This window comes from Camelus ferus, chromosome 16 (genome assembly GCF_009834535.1).
Source record: "Camelus ferus isolate YT-003-E chromosome 16, BCGSAC_Cfer_1.0, whole genome shotgun sequence".
NCBI classification, from domain to species: Eukaryota; Metazoa; Chordata; class Mammalia; order Artiodactyla; family Camelidae; genus Camelus; species Camelus ferus.
This window is the reverse complement of record NC_045711.1, coordinates 40,785,149-40,806,615: the sequence shown is the minus strand read 5'-3', so window position 1 is coordinate 40,806,615 and position 21,467 is coordinate 40,785,149. Positions and strand designations below refer to the sequence as shown.

Genomic DNA, 21,467 nt, shown 5'->3' with positions numbered 1-21,467 from the left:
TGTTCCCATCTCTGGGATCAGGGCTAATTACAGCCTATAATTAGGGGAATTACACTCATTAAGGAAAGAGCTGATCATTGACAAAAACTGGGCTGAGGAGGGAGGGCTTCTGGGAGCTGAGAAGGAGGTAGGATTGGGCCAGTTCTCCTAGCCCCTCCTTGGAGTCCTCACCCCTCACCGGGTCTCCAACTCCCTGCTTTCAGACACCTTTGTCTGGCACAACAGAGAGAAGGTCCAAGGGTTTGTGCAAAGGAATTTGCAGCAAGAGAGAAGGTTACCGTGCCGTGAAATTATGTCGGCTGCTAGAGAGGATTGATGAGCCACTGAGGAGGCTGGCCAGGCTGCCTAGACACTCACCCTTGCCTCAGATGGCCTCTTGCCTCTGACAAGCCCCTGACCAGCCCCTGCTGACCATCAGGGTTCCTGCTGCAATGCGAGACTGCTCCCTCAGTTTGGGTGGAGAGGCCAGGAAGAGGCAAGTACTTCTCAGGGGGTTCGAAGAATCCCCATCTTCAGAGGAGTGGCTGTGCCCCTCCCTCATGGCTGTGGAAGTGGTCCCTGACAATGCAAGGCAATCCCATAATTGTTTACACCAATTATTTCCCCATTAGCATTCCCCAATCTGAACTGGTTACCCTGTTACAGCAGTGCAAGGGATCAAGAAGACTTTGCCTATGGAAGGTGGGGCCAGGAGAGGTGCTGATAAGAAAGGGACAGAGTTCCAAGCCCCTTTTCCTCCCTTTCCCATCCTGCCAGCTCTTTAACACTAGTTTCCAGGATCTTCATGGAATGTGTGCTAAGTAAGCACTCGACATACACCATTTTGTTTAATACTCGTCATGATTTTGTGGAGTAGATGTTTTGGTCTCATTTTTCAACAGAGGAAAAAGAGGGTTCGAGAGGTCAAATGACTTGTCCAAGGTCAATAGACTGTGGGAAGGAGATTCAGACACAGATCTGCTCCTCTCCTGAGTCTGTGATTTTTCTCATTACATCATGCCACTCTCCTATTTCCAGAGGTGTTCTGAGCTGACTGAAACAGGGCCAGGGCCAGGGCCAGGGTGGGTAAGGCAGTAAGGAAGGTCAGGTTGGTAGCTAAGGACTTCTAGATGGTCACTATCAAGCCCCTTTGACCTTGACCCCCTTGCATTTGGGAAGAGGGCTTCTATTATTATTGCCTGTTGAGTGTCTGCCTCCCGCGGAGATTCTGAACTCCTTGAGGGCAGGGACTTGGCTAGGTCTTAATACTGCCAGTCTCCAGTACAGGCCTGGCAAAGAGTGGATGCCTGGGAAAAGTATACTGAATGAATGAGTGGCAATGGGCACACCTGAGGCTACTTGATTTTGTGTCAGTCCCCCTTCAAGACCAGTTCTCTGCAGGGTGGTAGGTCCTGGAGGTGCCAGATGGGCAATACTCACCTCCAGCTGTACAGAGCTTCACTGGGCACCTGTGTTGTATGTCACTAGTCTCTCCATGTTCCCCCCAGGCTGTAGTAGCACCAGAGATCCCTAGGAGGGCAGCCAGTCTGGGCTGGTTCTTCCCTCCGCTGCCCAGGCCTACCTTGGTAGTGGAAATGGAAGGTGCCAGGCCGAGCAGGTGGTGGAAGGCTCTGGAACCTCAGGGCCGCTTGGTGGGTGGGGCTGCGGATGACTTGGCCCCTCATCAGGAAAGACTGGTTGGCCAGAGGCAGGGGGTCAGGCCCTCCGAGGCCCTCCACGGTCACTGTCTCCCCTTCTTGGAGGCTGATGTTCTGGACCTGCAGGTGGAAGAGGCAGAGCAAAGCAGAACCCTCAGGCTTCTTTTTGCTGATTGAGCCCTGATGCCCTCAGGCTCCTGTAAGCCCTGGGCCTGGCCAATCCTCAGTTCCCCTTGGGCATTGGTGTCCCCAGGCCCTGAGCTAGGCACTTAAGTGCAGGAGTTCATTTTACCTTCCCAGTAACCCTGTGAAATGGGAGCTGAAGTTCAGAGATACTAAATAAATTATCTAAGGTCACATAGAGATTATTAGGAGAAGTGGGATTTGTAAAGAACATCTGTTTCCAAAGATTTTCAGCTATGCTAGCTCTTTCCTGTCCTTTCACTGCACTGGGCTCAGTCTTCTCATCTGTAAAGTGGGGATATAGTGGGTATATTGAACTAGATGGTGTCCGAGGGCCTGGCTAGCAAGGTAAGTTCTTAAGCATCAGATCCACATGTCCAGCTTCCCCTGAATGTCCTGTTGGATGCATCACAGGCCTCTCACACTCAGCCTGCCTCAAACTGAGCCACTGTCTTCCCCCAATCAGCAGCTTGCTTGGCTTCCCGTCTCAGGGAATGACCTCACCATCCATCTGCATGCCCAAGTTAGAAATTGGCATCTTGCCTCCTGCCTCATACCCCATATCCAATCAGTCATTCAGTCCTGTTAACTGACCCCCAAATCTGTTCACTACTCTTCACCACCACTGCCATTCCCTCAGCTCCTCCCTGTTGATGCTCACCCAGATCATCTCAGCAGCCTTCTGTCTGCAGGGCTTAATCCACTCCTCCCTCGCTCAATATTCTCTGAACTGCTACTTGCACCCAGCAAGTAGCCCCAGTCTGTTGCTGATCATGGTGCTTCCTTACTTGAATCCTCCGTGGCTCTCCATTGAGCTCACAAAGACCAGAGTATCTAGTCCAGACTCTGTGCTGTGGCTCTTGAGGCCCTGCCCAATTTGGCCCCTGCCAAACTGCTCAGCCTGGCCTTATACCAGGCCCCTCCACGTGCCAGTCACCCTTCTGTCCTCAGTTCTCTGGGCCTCTTTTTCCAGCCCTTCCCTCTGGCTGTCACAGGCCTCTCTGCCACCACCCCAGTCCTTAGGCTTTCAATCACTGGAGCATCCTTCTGGGTCTGTGCCTCCATTCAGTCAAACAAGGATTGGACAGTAACAGACTCTGCCGAGAGGAGAAGTGGCAGATGGCCTGGTATAAGAAGCACTGGATTGGGAGCCCAGTGGTCTGGGACCTCATCCTGACCATGTGATCTTGGACAAATATGCTGACTATTTGAGCTTCAATTTCCTCATCTTATAAAGTGGCCCAGTGTGGATCTTTGCTACTCAAAATGTGGTCCTAGGCCCAGCAGCATCAGCATCACCTGGAGCTTGTTAGAAATGCAGACTCTCAGACCCCACCTCAGAGCTACTAAATCATCCTCTGCATTTTAACAAGACCCCTGGGTGATTCAGAAGCACTGATCTACATGGTTTCCAAGGTCCGTACTATGTTGCTTTGAGGCACAGAGCCTTCAAGGGTTAACAGCCTGGGCTAGTTAAGTGGCATCCAGTGGGTCACCAAATCCCTCCCAATCTTACCTCCCAAGTATTCCAGTTAATTCCTTCCTCCTCCCCATCCCTTTGTCTGTCTTGGTTCTGATTAACCCCCTGACCATTGTTTCTCACCTGAGAATGGCCTTCAGCTCTCCCACCTGGCCCTGGTTGTCTCAGATCAGATCAGATCATGTCTCTCTCCTACCCAAACCCTGTCGGTGACTTCAGATAGCCCAAAGGACAAGGTCCAAACTTCCCAGCTCACAGTTGGCCTCAGTGCTTTGCCAGCCTCACTTACCAGTACTGCAGCCACTGGCCTCTCCTCACTCCCCTCCTCTGGGTACTTGCATATGCAGGACCCTGCTCAGAGATTGCCTCTCCCTTCTTCCTCTCCTGCTGAATCTGCTCATTCTTTCAGCTCTCAGGGCCACCATCCTCTGCTTCCCAAGCCAGGCCAGTCAGTTCCTTTGTTTCAGGCCCTCCCCACCTGTCTTCTACTGTCTCTCTGTTAAAGCCCAGGGTGGCATTTTGGGTCACAACGCCCTCTTCACTAGCCAGTTGCAATAAAGATGTGTGGAAAGAGTGAATGTGTGGGTTGCTGGAGATACATTCCTTTTCAGATTCCTGTCAGCTGAGCAGCACAGAGGATGTTGTACCCAGCCAGGTCCAAGGACAGAGGTGTGCTAGACTCTGGGACCCTCAGACTGTGGGTGCTGAGAGCAGACGTGCCCTGGGGACACCCCCACCTGGGAGAAAAGACGGGGGGGTATTTAGGGCTCAGGAGAAGGCTTAAGGCAGGGTGCTGGGGCAGAAGTGCTGCCTCTCCGTGAGGAGCTCCCTGTGGGGCACATTTGGGTGGAGGCTGCCGGACCATCTGCTGAGGACATTCCTCAGGGAATTCCTGCGGCTGGCAGAGGCTGGATGAGGTCCCCTCAAACTTGGAGATTCTGTGATTCTAGAGTTGGGCAAACAAGACTCACACACGTGGAATCTGTAATTATCGAGAGATGCCAGGCAGCATATAATTCTGCCTTAAGTGGGACTGAATGCGTGCAGCAGAAATCCTCTGGGGGCGGGGTGGAGTGGTTGCAGGCTCAGGGAGAGCACGTGAAGCAGGTGGCTCTGAGAGCGCCTTAAGGGGGCTGAGCGGGACTGGGAGGAGGAGGAAGGGAGGACATGGCTGGAGGGAAATTACTAGGGAAGCAAAGGCAGAGAAGTAGAAATGAATTTAGCATTTTTCCTTGTTCCCATAAACACCCTTTTAACCCCTAGCTTCCAGCTCCTGACCCTGCTGTTTTCCCAGCAACAGCGGCAGCAACAGCAGTAACAATTACCATTCACAGAGCACCTACAATGTGTCAAGCCTTGCACTATTTACAAGTATTATTTCATCCTCACCACAATTCTATAAGGTAGGTGGTAAAATCCACTTAAGTAAACAGAGGCTGGAGAGGCTAAGGAGCTTGAAGAAGGTCACACAGGTGTTAAGGAGCAGAGCCTTGCCTTGCTGGAGGCAAAAGCAGCTCCTTCCCTCCCAACCTCATGGGGGTGTCACCTGCAGGCAGATTTCTACACATCTTTATTTCGAGGCCCCAGGTCCGCCAGGCTTAGCAGGGAGGTGATTTTTGGCCAGACCAGGCTATTTTAAAGATGTTAAGCCATCCTTCTCCCCCAGAAGCCGGTAAAACTGGGAAAACTGGTTGCTGAGAACTCTAGCTCCAGTCTGATCTGGGGAGGGGATGGCCCCCTCAAACTGGCCTGGTGGTAGGGGTTGCCATGAGAGCATGCAACGGGATAGGTCTGATTGCTAGGGGCTGGTATCCAGAAGGCACCCTATTCTCAGCCAGAGGCTGTCTGTGCAGTGCTGGTCCCTTGGGTTTCAAGCACCCACTTGTGGCCTGCCGCAGTGGCTGGATGTAATTTGTCATTTGTTTGAGGGCCAGGCCTGACAGGGGCCAGACAGGGCTGGGTGTTGGACAAGGTGGGTGATGAAGTCTTGATGTAATTTGCAGGCATCTGAGGAACTCAGGAGACAGATTGAAATGTCAGCTCTGCTCACGAGGGCTGTCTTCCCACACCCCTAGCCAGTGACAAGAGGGGAGCTGGGGGCCAGGCTGCGGAAGAGAGAAGCAGAGGGAGCCGAGGACAATTCCCATAGGACCCTGGGTTGTCTAACACTGCCTGGCTTCCAGCAGACCAGGAAGTCAGTTTAAGGGAGGAAATATGGCTGCTCTGATGGAGCTGACTCCTTCCTGGATGAGAGGTGGGGAGGATTCAGGTCGTCCTCTGCCAACCCCCAGACCATCAGACTTGACTGGCCTGTCTATCCCCATGGAAGCTGCCAGTTGGTCTCCAGAATGTGCTCTAATGGTGTGACTCATAGGCAGGATGGTGCCACAAGTCTTTGCACCCAATTGCCTGAGTACAACCCTGCACAGGTGGATGAGCTCAAGATGACTCTTGTGTGTGAGCCCCACCCCCAGTACCTGAGCCCTCAGCTCCAGAAGCTGACTGCAGTCCCTACTCCACTGCACTCTCCTGGTCACCAATACCCACGTGTGTACTCTGACGTAAACTCACTGCATGCACACAGCTCCCTCAAACACATGTCCTGGCACACGTATGACTTCACATACATGTGTTCCCCCATGTACACGTCCCTCACTCCGACAGTAGTAGAATCACAATTCTTCCAAGGAGACCCTTTACAGTTTCCAAAGCTCTTTCATAGATCTCACAAAGGGAGGTTGGGCAGTTTGTTTACCTCCACTCTATAGAGAAGGGAACCTTGTAATCAGAGAAGTTAAGAGCTCCTCTTTGGGTCACACAGGAAATCCAAGGCAAAGCCAGGACTCTAGACCAGGACTCCTGACTCTTGGTCCAGTGCTTTGTCTTCATTACAGCATCCCAGACCTCTCTTCAAAACTAGGAGAATTCCAGGTGGGGGTCCTACAGGAGGATGCAGGGCTGGGCTGGGAAAAGGGGTTGAGGTGGAGCTCCCCAACTGAACTCTCTCTTTGGATTTGCCACGCTCATGCCAATCTTCTGGTCTAGGGGAAGAACAGTAGTAGAATCCTGGGATCAAATCCCAGCTCCATAACTGACTAGTTGAAAGGTCCTTGGGCAAGTCACATGACCTCTCTGAATACCAGTTACATCTGTAAAATGGGATAATTGTACCCACCTATTGGGGTTGTAAGGATTAAGTCAGATCCTGCCTGTAAGGGGCTCAGCACAGAGTGGGTACAGCATCAGTAGTCCTCTTTCCATTTTTTGGAGAGAACTGGTCCCCACCCACAATGACAGCTGGCGGTGGACCCACCTCACTGCTGGTCTGCCAGGGCTCTGCCTGGTAGGAACTCTGCCTGGGAGCCATTCTCTCTCTGGCCCAGGTTCTGCAGCTGCTAGTAGGCAGGAAACAGTGTTAAGCGGCTGAGGTGCCACTGCCTAGTCTGACCTATGAGGGAGCTTCCTGAACCCAAAAAGAGCCATGCTCAGAGGGACTGACTGGGAGGGGCCCTTTGCATCATCTGGTTCTACAGCAAGGGAAACAGGCCCAGAGAAAGCCAGGGGCTCAGCCCAGTGACTGAGACATGGGCTGCAGAGCCAGAACTGGAACCCCAGTCCTATACGACAGCTTCTGTGCTCCTGTCTTAACTGATGATCCTTCACAACCCTTATGGGGTAGGGTCTGCTTTAGGGGTGGGGAGAGGAGCCTAAATCCACAGGACTAGATCTGCCTATTCCCCTGTGATCCACCCTCAGATGAGCTATCCAGGAGCCAGGAAAGAGGAGGAGGTTGCCCGGAAATCTCACCCCACTGACCCACCACTCTACTCCTGGTGTCCACATCAGGCCTGGTCCTGACCTGGCCTAGAAGGGTACAGTGTTCTGGCTATCAAATTGGCAGCTGGTATGGCATAGGAGAGCAGTGTTCCAATGGGGCTGCCTGGGGCATTAGGGCAGGGGCTGTGGGCAGCTACGCCCAGGCTCCAGATGGTACAGAGAGCAGCCAAGCCAAGATGGGGGCTGGCATGGGAAGGCTCTTGGAATGCCAAGCACAGTGAGAGACCTGAACCAGGCCCAGAAAGGCCTGAAGTCCTCAGGGGAGATTGGCTGCCTGGAGAGGAAATGGGACCCTCGTGGGCCATGGGGCTTGTGCCTACCCATCCTGAAGGGGCTTCTCTGGATCTCTCTAAAATGAGCCTAGCCCAGTGCCCATCCCGCAGCTGAAATAGGCAGCCTCTTCCCATCACAGACCTGGCCCTCATGCCTGTGAGCAGCTCAGACCCTCAGCCTTGGAGGGCAAGGATAGCTGCAGCATCCTGAAGGGAGGTAGGGGGCAGGGGATGAAGCAGGTTATGAAGGGCTGTGGTCCCAGCCGTTGAGAGCTGGGCTGTTAGGGATTCTGGAATCCCCTGAGGCTATTCCTCATGAAAAGGGAATTAAGAGGATCTTGCCCAGGGCCCCAGACTTTAGCCAGGGCTGGGGTCCCATGGCAGGGCCTCAGCACAGTGTCAGGCTGACCTGCACGGGTGTGATTTGTGGGTCCTTAAGATGCTCCTCTCCTCCCAATGTCCCTCCTGTCCCCTTTGCCTGGATTCCATCCCTTCCACCTACCCTGAGCTATCCCTGTGACTTCATGGAAGGGCAGGCAGGGGCTTACCCATGATAAGGAGAAGCCACAAGCCTTCCCCAAGCCTGAAGGAGCAGTGGGTAGTCTCCTAGGCTTTCCAGCTGCCTCACCCATCCCACCCCTGATGCCCAGCATGGCCTGGCCCAACTGCCAGCCCTGGATAGCCCTGGATAGGAGTGCACTGCACTCAGGCCTAGCTTCTGGCAGGAGTGCAATCCAGAAGCCCTTAAGCCCACCTCCTGCTCCTATGCAATAAAGTCACCTGTGCAAAACTGCCCTGGCAGATTTCAAGGGCCAGTCTGCCTTACCTGATGCTTCCCAGCCCAGGCTTGGCTGCTGACCTCTTATCCTTCAGGCCTCAGAGTAGGTATTATCACCTCTATGGAGCCTTCTCTGACCACCCCACCCGCCTGCTAGTGGAGTGTGCCCCATCCTGGAATACTCACAGTCCCCTGTGTTACCCACCCCCATCCTGACAGCACTGTGCATTCTGTGGTTGTTTATAATTTCTGTCTCCCCCACTAACTGTGAAGATCTTTGTCCCCAGCATCCAGCACAGAGCCTGGCACATGGTAATTGCTTAATCTATATTTGCATAACAAATTCATTCATCAAAAAACATGAGTGAACGATTAACAGAGTGACCTTGGACAATTCTCTTTCCATCATGACCTCAATTTTCTCAGCTATCCATTGTGTATCGGTCTGCAGTGTCAGTAGTTCTTTAGGTCCCCAAGTGGCCTGTGTGGCATAGCCAGGAGGTCTAGATAGGAGCAGAGTCTGCTGGAACTGGCGGTGGAAGGAGAAGAACCTTAACTCCCTCTTTAGCCCTGGCTCATTCTGTCCCTTCTCTCCGGCTCTCCCTGCCATGGTCTCAGACTCTATCTCAGGCCATCAGGGCCAACAAGATCCCCAGGGACTCTGCCTTGCAGTGGTGAGGTAGAGGGTGGGGCCTGCATCTGCCTGCTACGTTTCCTGACAGCAATCCAAGGCTGTGGCAGGTCTTCGCTCAAGGTTGCCTGGTAACGGCTTTTGCATTTGATGAAAAAAATGTGGCAGAACCAAACAACAGACACGGGGCTTATGGAGGCCTACGTGAGGGGGTGGGCATCCAGGGTGGGGCTTGTGCCTGGGTCAGGGCCAAGGCAGGCAGAACCAGCATCTTGCCTCATTGTGGAGAGGACCAGGACTGGGCCCAGCCTGGCTCAGTGGGCATCAGTGGGGATGGTAGGCTTGGGGGGCAGGTGGAACCAGCCCAGGCCTGCAGTGGGGCAGCCAGCCTGGCATCTGCCCCTTCCCACCCCCTTCCCCACACCTGCAGCTGGAGCCTTCCACCCAGTGAGCCACAGCCGGTGCCACCACTCATTAGGTGATGATTTTACATTAATTACCTTAATTAAGCGGCACTGAGTGCTAATGGCTTGGGGTGGAGGGGGGTGGCTGTTCCTAATCACCCTCCCAGGCAGCCCAGAGCAAGGGGCACAGGGCTTGGCAGAACAGGAGCAAACAGTTACAGAAAGAAGGAGAACGGCCCACCAGTGGTGGGAGAAGGTCCCCTCTCCTCAGGGCCTGCCACAGAGACCTGGACCTGACATCCCCAGAAGGGAGGCCTGAGGGTGCTGTCCCAGGACAGGTGAGCTGGCTCCAAGGGCTTTGGCCTCAGGGGGAGGAGGCCAGGAAGGGGGAGCAGGCCAGGAAAGGGGAACAGGCAGAGCTGTTCTGTTTCCTGGATTCCTCCTCTGCCCTCTTCCTTGTGCTCCTCAGTTGCTTGCCTGATCCTCTCAACTGGGCTGAATGCCTCTCTTCTCCTCTTCCATTCAGTCTCCAGATTCGTATTAAATGTCACCTCATTGCTTCCTCCATTCATTTGTCCATTCTTTCAATCAGTCCATGGAGAACCCAGTCTGTGCCCTGAACACAAAGGAACCCCTCAAAGAGCTCACAGTCTAGCTGGGGAGGTGGACAGCTATAAACAGACCCGTAGGAGACAGAGTGATGAATTAGGATGGCGGATGTCTCAGGCTTTGAGGATCATGAGAGAATTCCCAGAAAAAGTGATGCCAGGGTTGAATCCTAAGGGAGGGGATAAGCGGATGACTCTTCCGGGCAAAGGGACTAGCAGGTGCAATTGGGGCTTATAGGAAAAGTGGGCTTGGCCCATTCTCTTAGCTGCAAGCTGTTTAGTGCAAAGCAGGAGTAGAGAGCAAGGGAGGAAGTGACTAGAGATGGGCTCAGAGGGACCGGCTTTGATTCAGAGGTCCTTGGGGAGGTAGGATTGATTTCATTTGAGAAAAATGACTGCAGTATGGGTGGAGAAGAGTAGTAAGGGGCATGAGTCGGGTGACCAGTGAGGCAGCCAGCCACTGCACCATTAGGAGAGGGACGACAGAGGCTGGACCACATGGTGGTTGTGAGGATAGAGGGGGAGCAGCAGGCAGATCTGAGTTTAGGGGCATGTCATGGTGATAGAACTTGGGTATGAGTTGATGGACTTGGGGGAGAGGGAGAGGGAGAGGCCAAGGCTATGTAATTCTGGGGATGCCACCAACTATGCAGTGTAGTGGCCCTGCTCCAGGTTTCTGGCTGGTTGGTGTCAATCTCTGAGCAGGAGTTGGATGGCAAGTAGGTTTGGGGGAACCAAAAGAAAAAAAGAGTTGGGTTTGGGGCATGTGGAGGTGGAGGAGCCTGTGGGACACCCATGAGGACCTGCCCACTCAGGTTTGAGGATTAAGAGAGAGCCTTAATCCCAAGGGAGGGATGAGATGGCCCAAGGAGGCAAGGTGCAGGAGGCTGGGCTGTGGGTCTGACTCCCCCACTAGCTGGTCACCTTTCTGATGTCTGTCTTCCCCACCTCTGCATCCCAGGAGCCAGCACAGGGCCTGGCTGGAGGAGCTGCTTAGGGATTATTTGCTGAAGGGACTGAGTGAGTGAACGCATGAGTGAGTGAGGCTCCATGGTTCTCACAGGCCCGACCAGGCAGCCCTGAATTCTCTCAACTCAAGACACATGGATTCAGATATTCATTGAATTCCCTGCCCGGCTGAGGCTAGAGCCCCCTCCTCAGGCTCTCCTGAGCTCTTGATTAAATCCCTGGGGAAGAGGATGGGCACACCTGCCCCTCCCACAGCCCCTCTCAGACTAGGCATTGCTGAGTGGGAGCAGTAGCCTTTTCACTCTGGGGCACAGGACAGAATCTGACCATGTTTTAGGACCATCACCCAGCCTGGACCCTAGGCCCTCCTCCAACTGATGACCACACACATCTCCACCTCCCCCCATAGCCCGCACCTTTCTGGAAAGATAACACACTAGTCCCAGCTTTGCTCCTGGCAGATCCAGGTTACTTACCTTGATTTCTACACCATAGCCAGGGTAGACGGAGATGTAGTAGAAACAGTCCAGGCTGACATCAGGGAGTGAGCTGGGGGCTGTGGGCGAGTCCAGAGAACCCTCTGGGCCTGAGAAGTTCCAGCTACAAGGGCCTGGGAGGCAGGAGGAGACATAAAGCTAAACCTAGCTCTGGTGAAGTGGGTCCAACTATGGCATCAGCGTGTGTGTGTGTGTGTAGTGAAGCTCACCTCTTGGGAGGTCTATTACCCTCTTGAAAGCAGAGGACTACCTTCTCTTGAGCACCTACTGTGTGCAATCTTATCTCAGTTCTTGCAGTGGCTCGATAAGGTAGGGCTTCTTATTGCCATTTTACAGATTAGGCTCAGGGAAGTTAGATAAAATTCTGAAGGTCTGGTGTAGTCACTTCCAATTAGGATTTAAACCTGGGTTTATCTGGTTCCAACCAACATGCTTCCTGCAGGCTGGCTTGTGGTGGCAAAGGGCAAGGCAGGCCAGCACAGTGACAGAGAGAGAGGAATTTAGGGGCCCCCACAGCTCCCTCGTCCCCATTTCTAAATCTGCAAGCCAGAAAGTAGCTGACCTGGTGGCTGGACTGTGGTGATGGTGGTGGTGATGATGGTGGTGGTGGTGGTGGTCTCCTCATCGTCCCCTGAAGCTGGAGAGGTGGCGATGGCGATGGTCCCCTCAGTCTGGAGCCCTGTGGTCTGGGACATGACCTCTGGAGCCCACGGCCTGCCCATGTCTCCAGGACCCTCTTGGGTTGGAGTCCATTCTCTGCTTGGGGGTGTGGTACTGGGCCTCTCCCCTGGGCCTGGGGTAGGCACTGCCATGCTGGGCCCTGGAGGTAGGGGAGCTGTGATATGAAGTGCAGGGGGCTCTGACTCCAGGCTCCAGGGTCCTTCCCTGGACTGGGGCTGAGTGGGTGCTGCTGCTATGGCTGGAGTGGGGCTGGTGAAGACAGGGCGGCTGTCCTGGTTGGCCAGGCGGGGAAGGGGACTTGGGGTATATGGTGTAGGTTGGTCAGGCTGGAAGGGCTGTGCTGGCCTCAGCTCCTCCTCGCCCTTCTCCAGCCCCTCTTGGAGGAATTCCTCTAGCAGGGGGTGGTGGTTAAGCAGCTTCAGGGTAGGGGCTGTTGTGACGAAGTGGACGCCTCGTTCTGGCTCCTCAGGTGTGGGGGCCACTGTCAGCTCCCCATCCATCTCCTCCATGCCTGGGGCCTGCCCATCCCCCATCGTTGGGGCCTCTGAGGAGAGTCCTGAAATAATAACAGATGATCAGAGGTCCTCCTCCTGCCCCACAGCGAGCAGCATCATACCCAGTCCAGGCAGTAGGAGATCCATCCCTCTTTTGACAGAGAGCCTTGAGGAGTGTCCTCACTGTTGAGAATCATGGAGCTATAGAATTTTAGAGCTGGAAGTGAAATGATATCACATACTTCAAGGATAGCACATGAGATATCCTTTCTCCTCCAACAGCAGATATGGACATTACTAATCTATCACTGCTCTATTTCCTTGTTCTCAGATTCAGCCTCAGAATCCTTCTCAACACAGCATTTCAGGCAGCCATGCCTGATACCTCAGACCAACATGACAAATAAATATTTGCCATCCCTGATGAGGCTTAAAGGCCTCATTTTACTAATGAGGAAACAAGGCCAAAGAAAGGAAATGACTTGCTCAAAGTCACATGACCAGTCAATTTAAAGACCAGAGATGACGCCCTTAGCAAGAATGCTATCCCCTGCCACAGTGATTCTTCTGCGTGAGATTATAGGGCATTCAAGTTCACTTTCTGTTCTCAGGGAAACTGCTGGTCATTAATCTCAGGAAATGCTTCATACATTTGGGACTTTATTTTAGATTACTTCATGGATACATGACAACATTTTTGTTAGGGTTCAATTATGCCCTATTTCTCTTACTTCTCAGAAAATCATTTCTTTTATCTCTCTCTCTCTCTCTTTTTTTTTTTTTTTTGATCCTTCTAGAACAGGAATGTGAATAGAGTAGGGAAAGCCAAGCTCTGGAGTAAGGCAGGTGTAGCTTTAAATCCCAAATCCATCACTGTGGGACTGTGTGACTTTGGCCAAATAACCTAAACTCTCTGAACCTTAGTTTTCTTGTCTGTAAAACGGGGTTTCTTTTTTGATTAATTTAGATAATATTACTCCCCTTTCCTATTTGCTATGTCTCTGTAAATTCCATTTATCTTTCTTTTGACGCAAGCCAGGGTCCATCTAGGGCAGGGTCTAAAGCAGGAATAGAACAGTCATCTGACATGATACTCACCCACCATTCAGTCTATGGCAGACATTGTTGACCAGTTTTAACTATTTCTTGCTGAGGCCACATGGGACTTCAAAATCCTTTTCAACACAGTTATTCAGGCAGCTGCTACCAACTGATTGATAGGTTATAGAAGAAGAAACTTACTTGCTGTTACCAGTCTGAGGCTGCAATGCTATTGATTGTATTGACTTGTTTAACCACATAGCTGGAGAGATGATGCATATTCTGCTTGTGGCCCACTAGGCTCCCCAGATCCTTAACTGCCAGGAAAAGGTCAATGGATGCTGGCTCCAGATTCACTTCACATAGAATTTTGCCAGTTTTGAGAAGGCTGGGAGGATATTCTGATTCTAACAGCTCTCAAAATGGCTGCATGAGGACTTGAAGGGAAACATAGCCAGGGTGAGATAACAGAGTTTGCAAGGAGAAGGTCGGTTCCTCTGCACATCTGATGGTAGGGCTGTCATTCCACAGGCTCACACCCACCCCATGGATTGGCAGGCGTGAGGTAGCAGCAGATGGCTTACATTCTGTTCAGGAGACCATGGCAGCTCTGATGTGTCAGACAATTGGGAGGAGGGAGGAAATTGGGGAAGGTGGGTACAGGTAAGAGGGTTCTCCATTGCTCTGGGTCAGAGGGGCCTTGGTGCCTCAAAGCCCTGAGAAACCAGGATCAACTCCTATCTCTTGAGACACTCACTAAAGCAGGCCATTTGTGCCTTGGCATTCTGTACCAGACACTGACAACACAGTGCCCAAACTAGATGCCCAGCCAGGCCTATACCCCCTGGAGCAGATGGTCTGCCAGTGTCCTATATCTTTCATCTGAGTCAGTGCTGGAGGGTCCAGGGAGTGCCTGTGACATGCCAGGACAGGGCTACTCTCTCTGCCCAGTTCCCAGATGTCACGTGGTCTTTGCCAGGTGACCTGAGACCAATCCCAATCTTAGCTTGGCATAAGGAAGAGCCTTTCTTATCACACAGACTGGAGCCCTTAGGGTTCCAGTGTCTCCTTCCAGGATTGCCCAAGAAGAGACGTAGCCGAGGCTCCCAGGCTTCCAATTCTTCATTGGAAAAGGGAGTGCCTCTGTCCCTTGAAGGGACCATAGAGAGCACAACTCCTCCTGCCAGCTGCCAGGTGGGTGCTGGGCAATGGAGCAGAGCTAATGGGCACCTCCCGTCACTGTCGATTGCACTGATTGTGTTATCTGGGGGGCCTGAGCACTTGGTTAAATGGGATCGAGATAGCTTATCAAACGAGCAAATTGATTCTACAATCAGCTGCCACTTGGTCCCGGAGGGTGCTACCCACTGTCAGAGAGGGTAGACAATCCCTGGGAGACAAGCCATTTCTGGGGATAAGGCATCTCTGGACACCCTGGTTGATTGGGATGGAAGCCTGAGGACCTGTGACCCCCTCCCTAGGTTCCTGGAGTTCTCTCTGCCTGGGCTGAATGAATTCAAAGGTGCAGAGAATGACAAGGGGGTGTGTGTGATGCAGGGGACAGCAGCAGGAGGTGTCAGGGACCCAGATGCCCAGAATCATCAGGCACCTAATGTGCCTGACACTGAGTCAGGCTGTTTCCAGATCTTGGATTATTTAATTGACATTACAAGTCCTTGAGGTGGGAATCTTATTTCCACATTGCAGGGAAAGAACCTGAAGCCTAGAGGGAGTAAGCTGAGGACTTGCCCAGTCGCACAGTGGTGGAGCTAGGATCTGAACCTATGTTGCTCTGGTTTACAAAGCCTAAGTCTTTCCAGGACACTAGCCTGACTCACATGAAGAGATTGGTGCTACCCAGCAGAGAGCACTCTAGCCAGTTGAGGAAGCAAAAGTCAGATAGAAGAATGGACTTGTCCAAGGTCTCATGCAGTTTAGAAGTGGAGCTGGGGCCAGAGTTTCTGGCATCTGGGACCTGAGCTGAGCCTGAGCCAAGCTGGGCCTTCAGGAAGCCTTCTGGCTGGGACCCAGGGAGACGCCATTCTGTGCCCAAAGCACAACTGAATCTGAGACCCAAACCAGAGCCTGATGACACTTCTCCATAGGGTAGGGGCACTTGGTCACACATACACTGGCATTCAAATGTCAGCTCTGCCACTTAAAAGTCAAGTAAGAGGGGACATGTGTCCTTTGTGTCCTTTGTGTCCTCAGCTGTAAAACAGGCACTTTGGAGGGGTTTTATGAGAATTATAATGCCCTAAATAGGTTTTTTTGGAGAGGGTATACAGAGGGAGAGGCCACACTCCGGGGAGGGCAGCCCCTGCCAGGGCAGCACTGAGCAGGCCCCTAGGATTGGGAGAGAGAGGCTGGCCCGGGTGAGCCTTCTCTCTGGGGGACCCTGTTCCTTGTCGTGTAGCATTGTGTGTGACCCCACGCATGTCATCGTCCTTGTCCGTAAAACGAGGATAATACTGCACTACACAGCACAAGACTGCTGCCTCCAAGGCCAGCACCTACCTGGAAGACATTGGCCCACAGCAAGACAGTCACTCATGATCCACACCGGCCCAGCTCCACCAGGTGCTAGAACTCAGGAATGCCCTCCCTGGGCTGCGCCTCCTTCCTCCCCTCGCGCGGCGGCGCCGAGGCTGCCTCCTCCAAGTGGGCTGGGACTGGGGAACACCCTTCCGCTACCCCCACCGCCGTCCCCACTGCGGAGGAGTCCCGGAGCTTCCCCGCAGCCCCCAGCCCTGGTGTGGCCCCGCCGCCTTCTGGGCCCTCCCCCTGCATTAGCTCTTAAGCTATGCAAATAGACATCGGAGGGAGCCCTGTTTAAAGTATTTAGACGAAATGAAAAAAGGCTTTCATCGGCACTAATGAGCCATTCAGGATGCCTCCCCGGTGGATTCTCTCCCGCTCCCGCCTCCCCGCCCGCGCCGCCCCCCTGTGGCCCCCCTTGGGATTGGAGGCCCCCTCCCCCCAGCCCCAGCCTGGGCCTCCCAGGGAAAGCCGCCCGCTCCGCCCCTCTCCTCGGTGGGGCCCAGCCTGTTGAGGGTGGAGATGAGGGCCTACGTGCTCCACCCCGACAGACTGGGATCTGGATGGGGAGGGGTGTCTAGCCTCTGTTTATGAGAGGTGGTAAGGACTGGGGACTCTTCTTCATAGCATCCAGGTAGGTAGGTGTTCTGTCCTAGTCTGATACATGGGGAAACAGGCTTTGTGAGGCCCAGGAGGTTGCCAAGGGTCACTGCGTGTGTGGGCCATGGAGCTGGAATTGGTCTATGTGGAGGCAGTGGTGGAGGGTGGTGGTCTTTACGCAGTGCCCCTGCCTTGGGGAACTGCTGCGCCAGGCAACAGACTCCAGATGCCACCTCAGGGTCAGCTGGGCTGCCTGCTTCGTGCTATTGTTTCTGCACATCTTTCTGCACTAGACAGAAAAACCTCTGTTTCCAGTCCCTAATCTTTGTCTCACTACCTGTGTGACTTGGGCAGGGGCCACTCAAGCCTTTGTTTCTTCATCTGTGGAGTGGGGACATCCTGGGTTTGGTGACGGCCATCTAGAGATAGATGTGCTCCCATCTGCCAGCCCCACCCCATCCCCTGCAAAGGCAGGAGGGGTCACCTGTCACTCTGGCTTTCCCTGCCAGGCATTCCCCACCAGGGCCCAAGCTGCTGGCCTCGAGGCAGGCCCAGGGAGGGAGCGCCAGGGTTCTCAGACAGGTCAAGCTTGATCCCCACCTTGTGGCAGCACCAGCTTTCAGCTGGGAGGAGCTTGACTGCAGGTGGGCGCCTGGGGGTTACAGTGGGCAGGGAGCTTACCCCTCTGGGTTCTGGAGGTTAAGCTGGCCCTGCATAGGGAGAATGAGAATTTAATGGGATCCATTTATTATCCCATAAAAGCTAATGAGTTTATTCTGGAGGTTCCCTGGCCCCTTTCAAGTTTTAATAGGGGATTAGTGAGGGCCTGGCCCCTGCAGACCCCCATTATCCCAAAGCCTGAGGGAGGGAAAAGAGGCCCCTGGAGTAAGAGCACCTGGGCCCCCCAGAACCAGAGCCTGGTCTCCGCAGTGACAGTTTCACGGGGCCCGGGCCTGACCCCTGAACTGAGGGGCCCCAGCTAGAGGCTGGAAGGGCCCTATAGAGCCCCTGAGGCCTGATTCCACGTGCTACTACTGAAATAATTGCCCCACGGTATCCTTGCATCTGAGGTAGGTTTGCTGCTGTTGACTACTTGTATTAACAAGAAAGGCAAAATCTCCAAGATTACCCGAAAGGTATGGCAGAGCCAGAATGGCCACGTTCAGTATACCTCCTGTGGTTTGGAGCCAGGCAGCTGCCATTACTCAGTGCTCATATGCTGACCTTGCACTCAGCACCTTCACATGTAATCTCTTATCCTCCCTAGAGATAAAGACATCGAGGCCAGTATGGTTAAGTAACTTGTCCAAGGTCGCACAGCCAATGCATGGCAGGCCTGGGTCTAGAACCCAGAGCTCAGCAGCTCTACAGCTTACAGCTCTGTCTGCTGCTGCCACTGGCCCTCAGCTGTACCTCCTGACTATCTCCCCACCAGCCTGGCCACCACCGTCCTAGGGCACTCATGTTGGGAGCCCTGCAGCTCTGGGTGATAAGGAAGGAAGTCCTGGTGGTGTCCTGGAGGGGCAGTGTTTGGGGTGGGCACAGAGATATACTCAAAGGGAACTTCTCTGCCAGAATAGTGCCTTTCCCTTCTGCCACATTTGCTCATTAATCTCTTCAAACATTTCCCATCCTACCAGACCCAGCTCCAAATCTCTCTCAGGGTACCATCCCTGCCTGGCCCAGTGGGTGAAAATAGCTCCCTCCTCTGACCTCCTGGGGGCACAGGTAAGGCTTGTGTCCCTGACCAAGGATCCAGCAGGAGGCATCTCTCTTGCATCTCTGCACACAAAAGCAATGACCCCTGGTGCTGGGCACAATGAAGGGTGGGCTCAGGGAACACAGTTTCCAAGCCAGGATTCTGCCTGTCTGCACACTTGAAAGGCTCCCTGCTCCCCGCTCCCCAAAATGCTTGGCCCTTGGCCAGTAGGAGTGGGTAGGGGAGGGCAGGGGCAGGCAGGGGTGTGTCCTGCAGGGAGAAGATGGGCAGCCAGCCCTTGGCAGTGTCCCAGAACAGCCTCAACTGGCAACTGATGAAGAGTATCTGCTGGCACAGCTGGTGGGCCTCCCAACCCCAGCCTACCCTCTCTTCCCTTGTCACTGACCACCCCCAATCACACCCTCTCTTGGCCAACCCCTGGCAGTACAGTCAAATCTGGCATGCAGATGTGAATGGGGGTACCTCCTCTTGGCCAGAATCCAGGCCAGGAAGTGGCTGGCCCCCAGAATCTGAGCCCTTACAGTCTTTGTGTGTGTCTCATCCCTTCTTGATTTACACAGGAAGAAACTGACTCCAGAGGGTTTTCTTAGGTCACAGAGCACACTTGGGGCAGGGCTGGGACCCAGGACTTACGGACTTGAAGAACACGTGGCCCAACTGCTCTGAAGAGTAAACCCTCTAATACTTCTGGGGCTGTCTGCTACCTGTGGGCATACCTCCAGGGACAGAGAGCGCACTGCTTTTGAGCTGCAGGGGCAGCTACCTCCCCACTGTACTAGGTGAGGGGTGGGGGGTAACCCTGGGCTTCAGCATTTCCAGGGTTGCACTTTTCTTGCCACGTGGAGGGAGTACGGGTGGGGGTAGCAGGCAACAGCCAGGAGTCAGCCCAGTGGTCCTGGTCCTGCCCCTAACGGGCTCGGTCTCTCTGCGCAAATCACTTCCCTAACCCGAGCCTCCATTTTCCCATCAGTAAAATGGAAAAAGTATCTAAGGGCCCTGTCAGCTCTCACATTCCAGGATCTGGTGAGCCACAAAGGGCTCTGTGAATAAAAATACTGAACACAACTGTTTACTGAGAATTTACAGCACTAGATCAGTGCTGTCTAATAGGACTTTTTGTGATGATGGAAATGTTTTCTATCTGCGTGTCCGACACAGTAGCCAGTAGCCACACATGGGTAGTGAGCACTTGAGATGTGGCTAGTGAGACCGAGACACTGAATTTTAAAATTTTATTTCATGTTCATGAATTTACATTTAAATAGTCACATGTGGTTAGTGGCTACCAGGATGGAAAGTGCAGCTCTTTAACCTCTGTAACCTCCTCTGTATTCACCACTGCTCAGAAGGGAAGAGCCCAGAGTTGAAGGTGAAGGTGAAGATTAAGAAGATTAAGATGGGGTAGCAGTGTCTACTCCCCTCCTTTGTGCCTGGGAAAACTGGGGACCAGGGTTGGGCGGGGAGATATGTCAAGGAGCTCTGGGACTTCTTTAGGTTTTCCACTAAGGCCTCAGGAGAGCTGGGCCTGTCAGCTCCTCACTCCTCAGGGAAGACTGGTGCCACCTACCCATGATGTTTGCTCCCCACCCTTAGCTGAGCACTGGCGTTCTGAGGAGTGGAGTGTTCAATGGGCAATTTGGGGAGCTCAGGCAGAGCCAGTGTAGAAGGGTTTTATGGATAAAGAAGAGTCAGGAATGCTTGGCCCCATCTGATTTGGCCCAGGATGGGGCCAGGGTGTGTGAACACTCCATAACAGTGCCTGCTGTGCTTAGTTGACCTCACTGCTCAGTCAGGAGCATAGGGGTAGGAAGCCTGGCCTGGCCACCACCCCAGGGCTCCTGGGGCAGCCCCAAAATGCCTGGCCTTGGGGCCAGGGGAGGGCCTTACATTTACTGAGCACCCTCTGTCGGCCAGCCGTGGACTTCCAAGGGGCTGTCTTTCACCCATAGCAACACCTTTTACACCTGAAATCAATATTTTACAGTTTTGGATAAGGAAGCTATGGTGTGTGTGTATGTGTGTGTGTGTACTTGTGTGTGTGTGTGTGTGTGTACATATATATACACATATATGTATATGTATATATATATATAAAAATAATGGAATTTTAGCCATAAAAAAGAATGAAATAATGCTATTTGCAGCAACTTGGATGGACCTAGAGATTTTCATATTAAGTGAAGTAAGTCAGGCAGAGAAAGACAAATATATGATATCACTTACATGTGGAATCTGAAAAAAAAATGATGCAAATCTCATTTACAATCCAAAAACAGACTCGCAGGCATAGAAGACAAACTGTGATTACCAAAGGGGAAAGGGCCGGGGAGGCATAAATTAGGAGTTTGGGATTAACAGATACACATTACTATATATAAAATAAACAACAAGGACCTATTGTATAGCACAGGGAACTCTATTCAATTTCTTCTAATAATATATAATGGAAAAGAATCTGAAAAAAATATATGTATACGTATAATTGAATAGCTTTGCTGTACATCTGAAACTAACATTGTAAATCAACTATACTTCAATAAAAACAAAATTTTAAAAATATTTTACACTTTATATATGAAGGACCTGAGGTTGAGAGGCAAAGTGAATCATCCTAGTTCATACAGGAGGAAAGTGGCAAACAAGGGATTTGATCTGAGTCTGCCTGTTCCACAGCCTGGCCTCAAATTTCTACTGCAGAGTTGCTGCTTCATATGGTCATGTGTGGACATGTTGAGTACAGAGGCCTGTGTGTACACATGTGCAGGCATGTGCATGTGCCTGCGTGTGTATGTATTTCTGTGTGTGCATGTGTGATTCCAAACACGCACACAGACCATAAGTCACCATTTGTCCTTGCCCATGGATGCTACATCCTGGAAACTGGCTTCACTGTCCTCAAGCCTGGAAAGCTCCTACCTCTCAGAAGGGATGCCCTTCTCCCGGCGGCTGCTGTGCTCCCTCCTTTTCATTCTGCCCGCTTCTTGGGTCCTAACCTGACCATCCCCAGAGCCATGTGGCCTGGACAGACCCTTCAGGCTCTGAGTGTGTGGAGGGAGAGGGTACACAGCTCCGGGCTGCTGCCCTTTTCTCCCTGATG

General features: G+C 52.8%; 2 protein-coding genes across 4 annotated transcripts in view; one reads left to right on the top strand and one right to left on the bottom strand.

Moving 5' to 3' along the window:
- PIPOX (pipecolic acid and sarcosine oxidase) overlaps positions 1 to 21,467 on the top strand; it is a 90,274-nt gene that overhangs the window by 15,074 nt on the left and 53,733 nt on the right. The gene's annotated exons all lie outside the window — the stretch shown is intronic.
- SEZ6 (seizure related 6 homolog) overlaps positions 1 to 21,467 on the bottom strand; it is a 43,694-nt gene that overhangs the window by 11,104 nt on the left and 11,123 nt on the right. For 2 of the 3 annotated variants that reach the window (XM_032457583.1, XM_032457582.1), the window contains exons 2-4: positions 11,859 to 12,533; positions 11,276 to 11,409; positions 1,562 to 1,757 (exon numbers count right to left, since the gene is read on the bottom strand). In XM_032457583.1, coding sequence (XP_032313474.1) covers positions 1,562 to 1,757; positions 11,276 to 11,409; positions 11,859 to 12,533 — 1,005 coding nt within the window. Of the gene's footprint in view, positions 1 to 1,561; positions 1,758 to 11,275; positions 11,410 to 11,858; positions 12,534 to 16,029; positions 16,280 to 21,467 lie in introns of those variants that run through there. The other variant, XM_014559586.2, reaches the window with a different exon arrangement.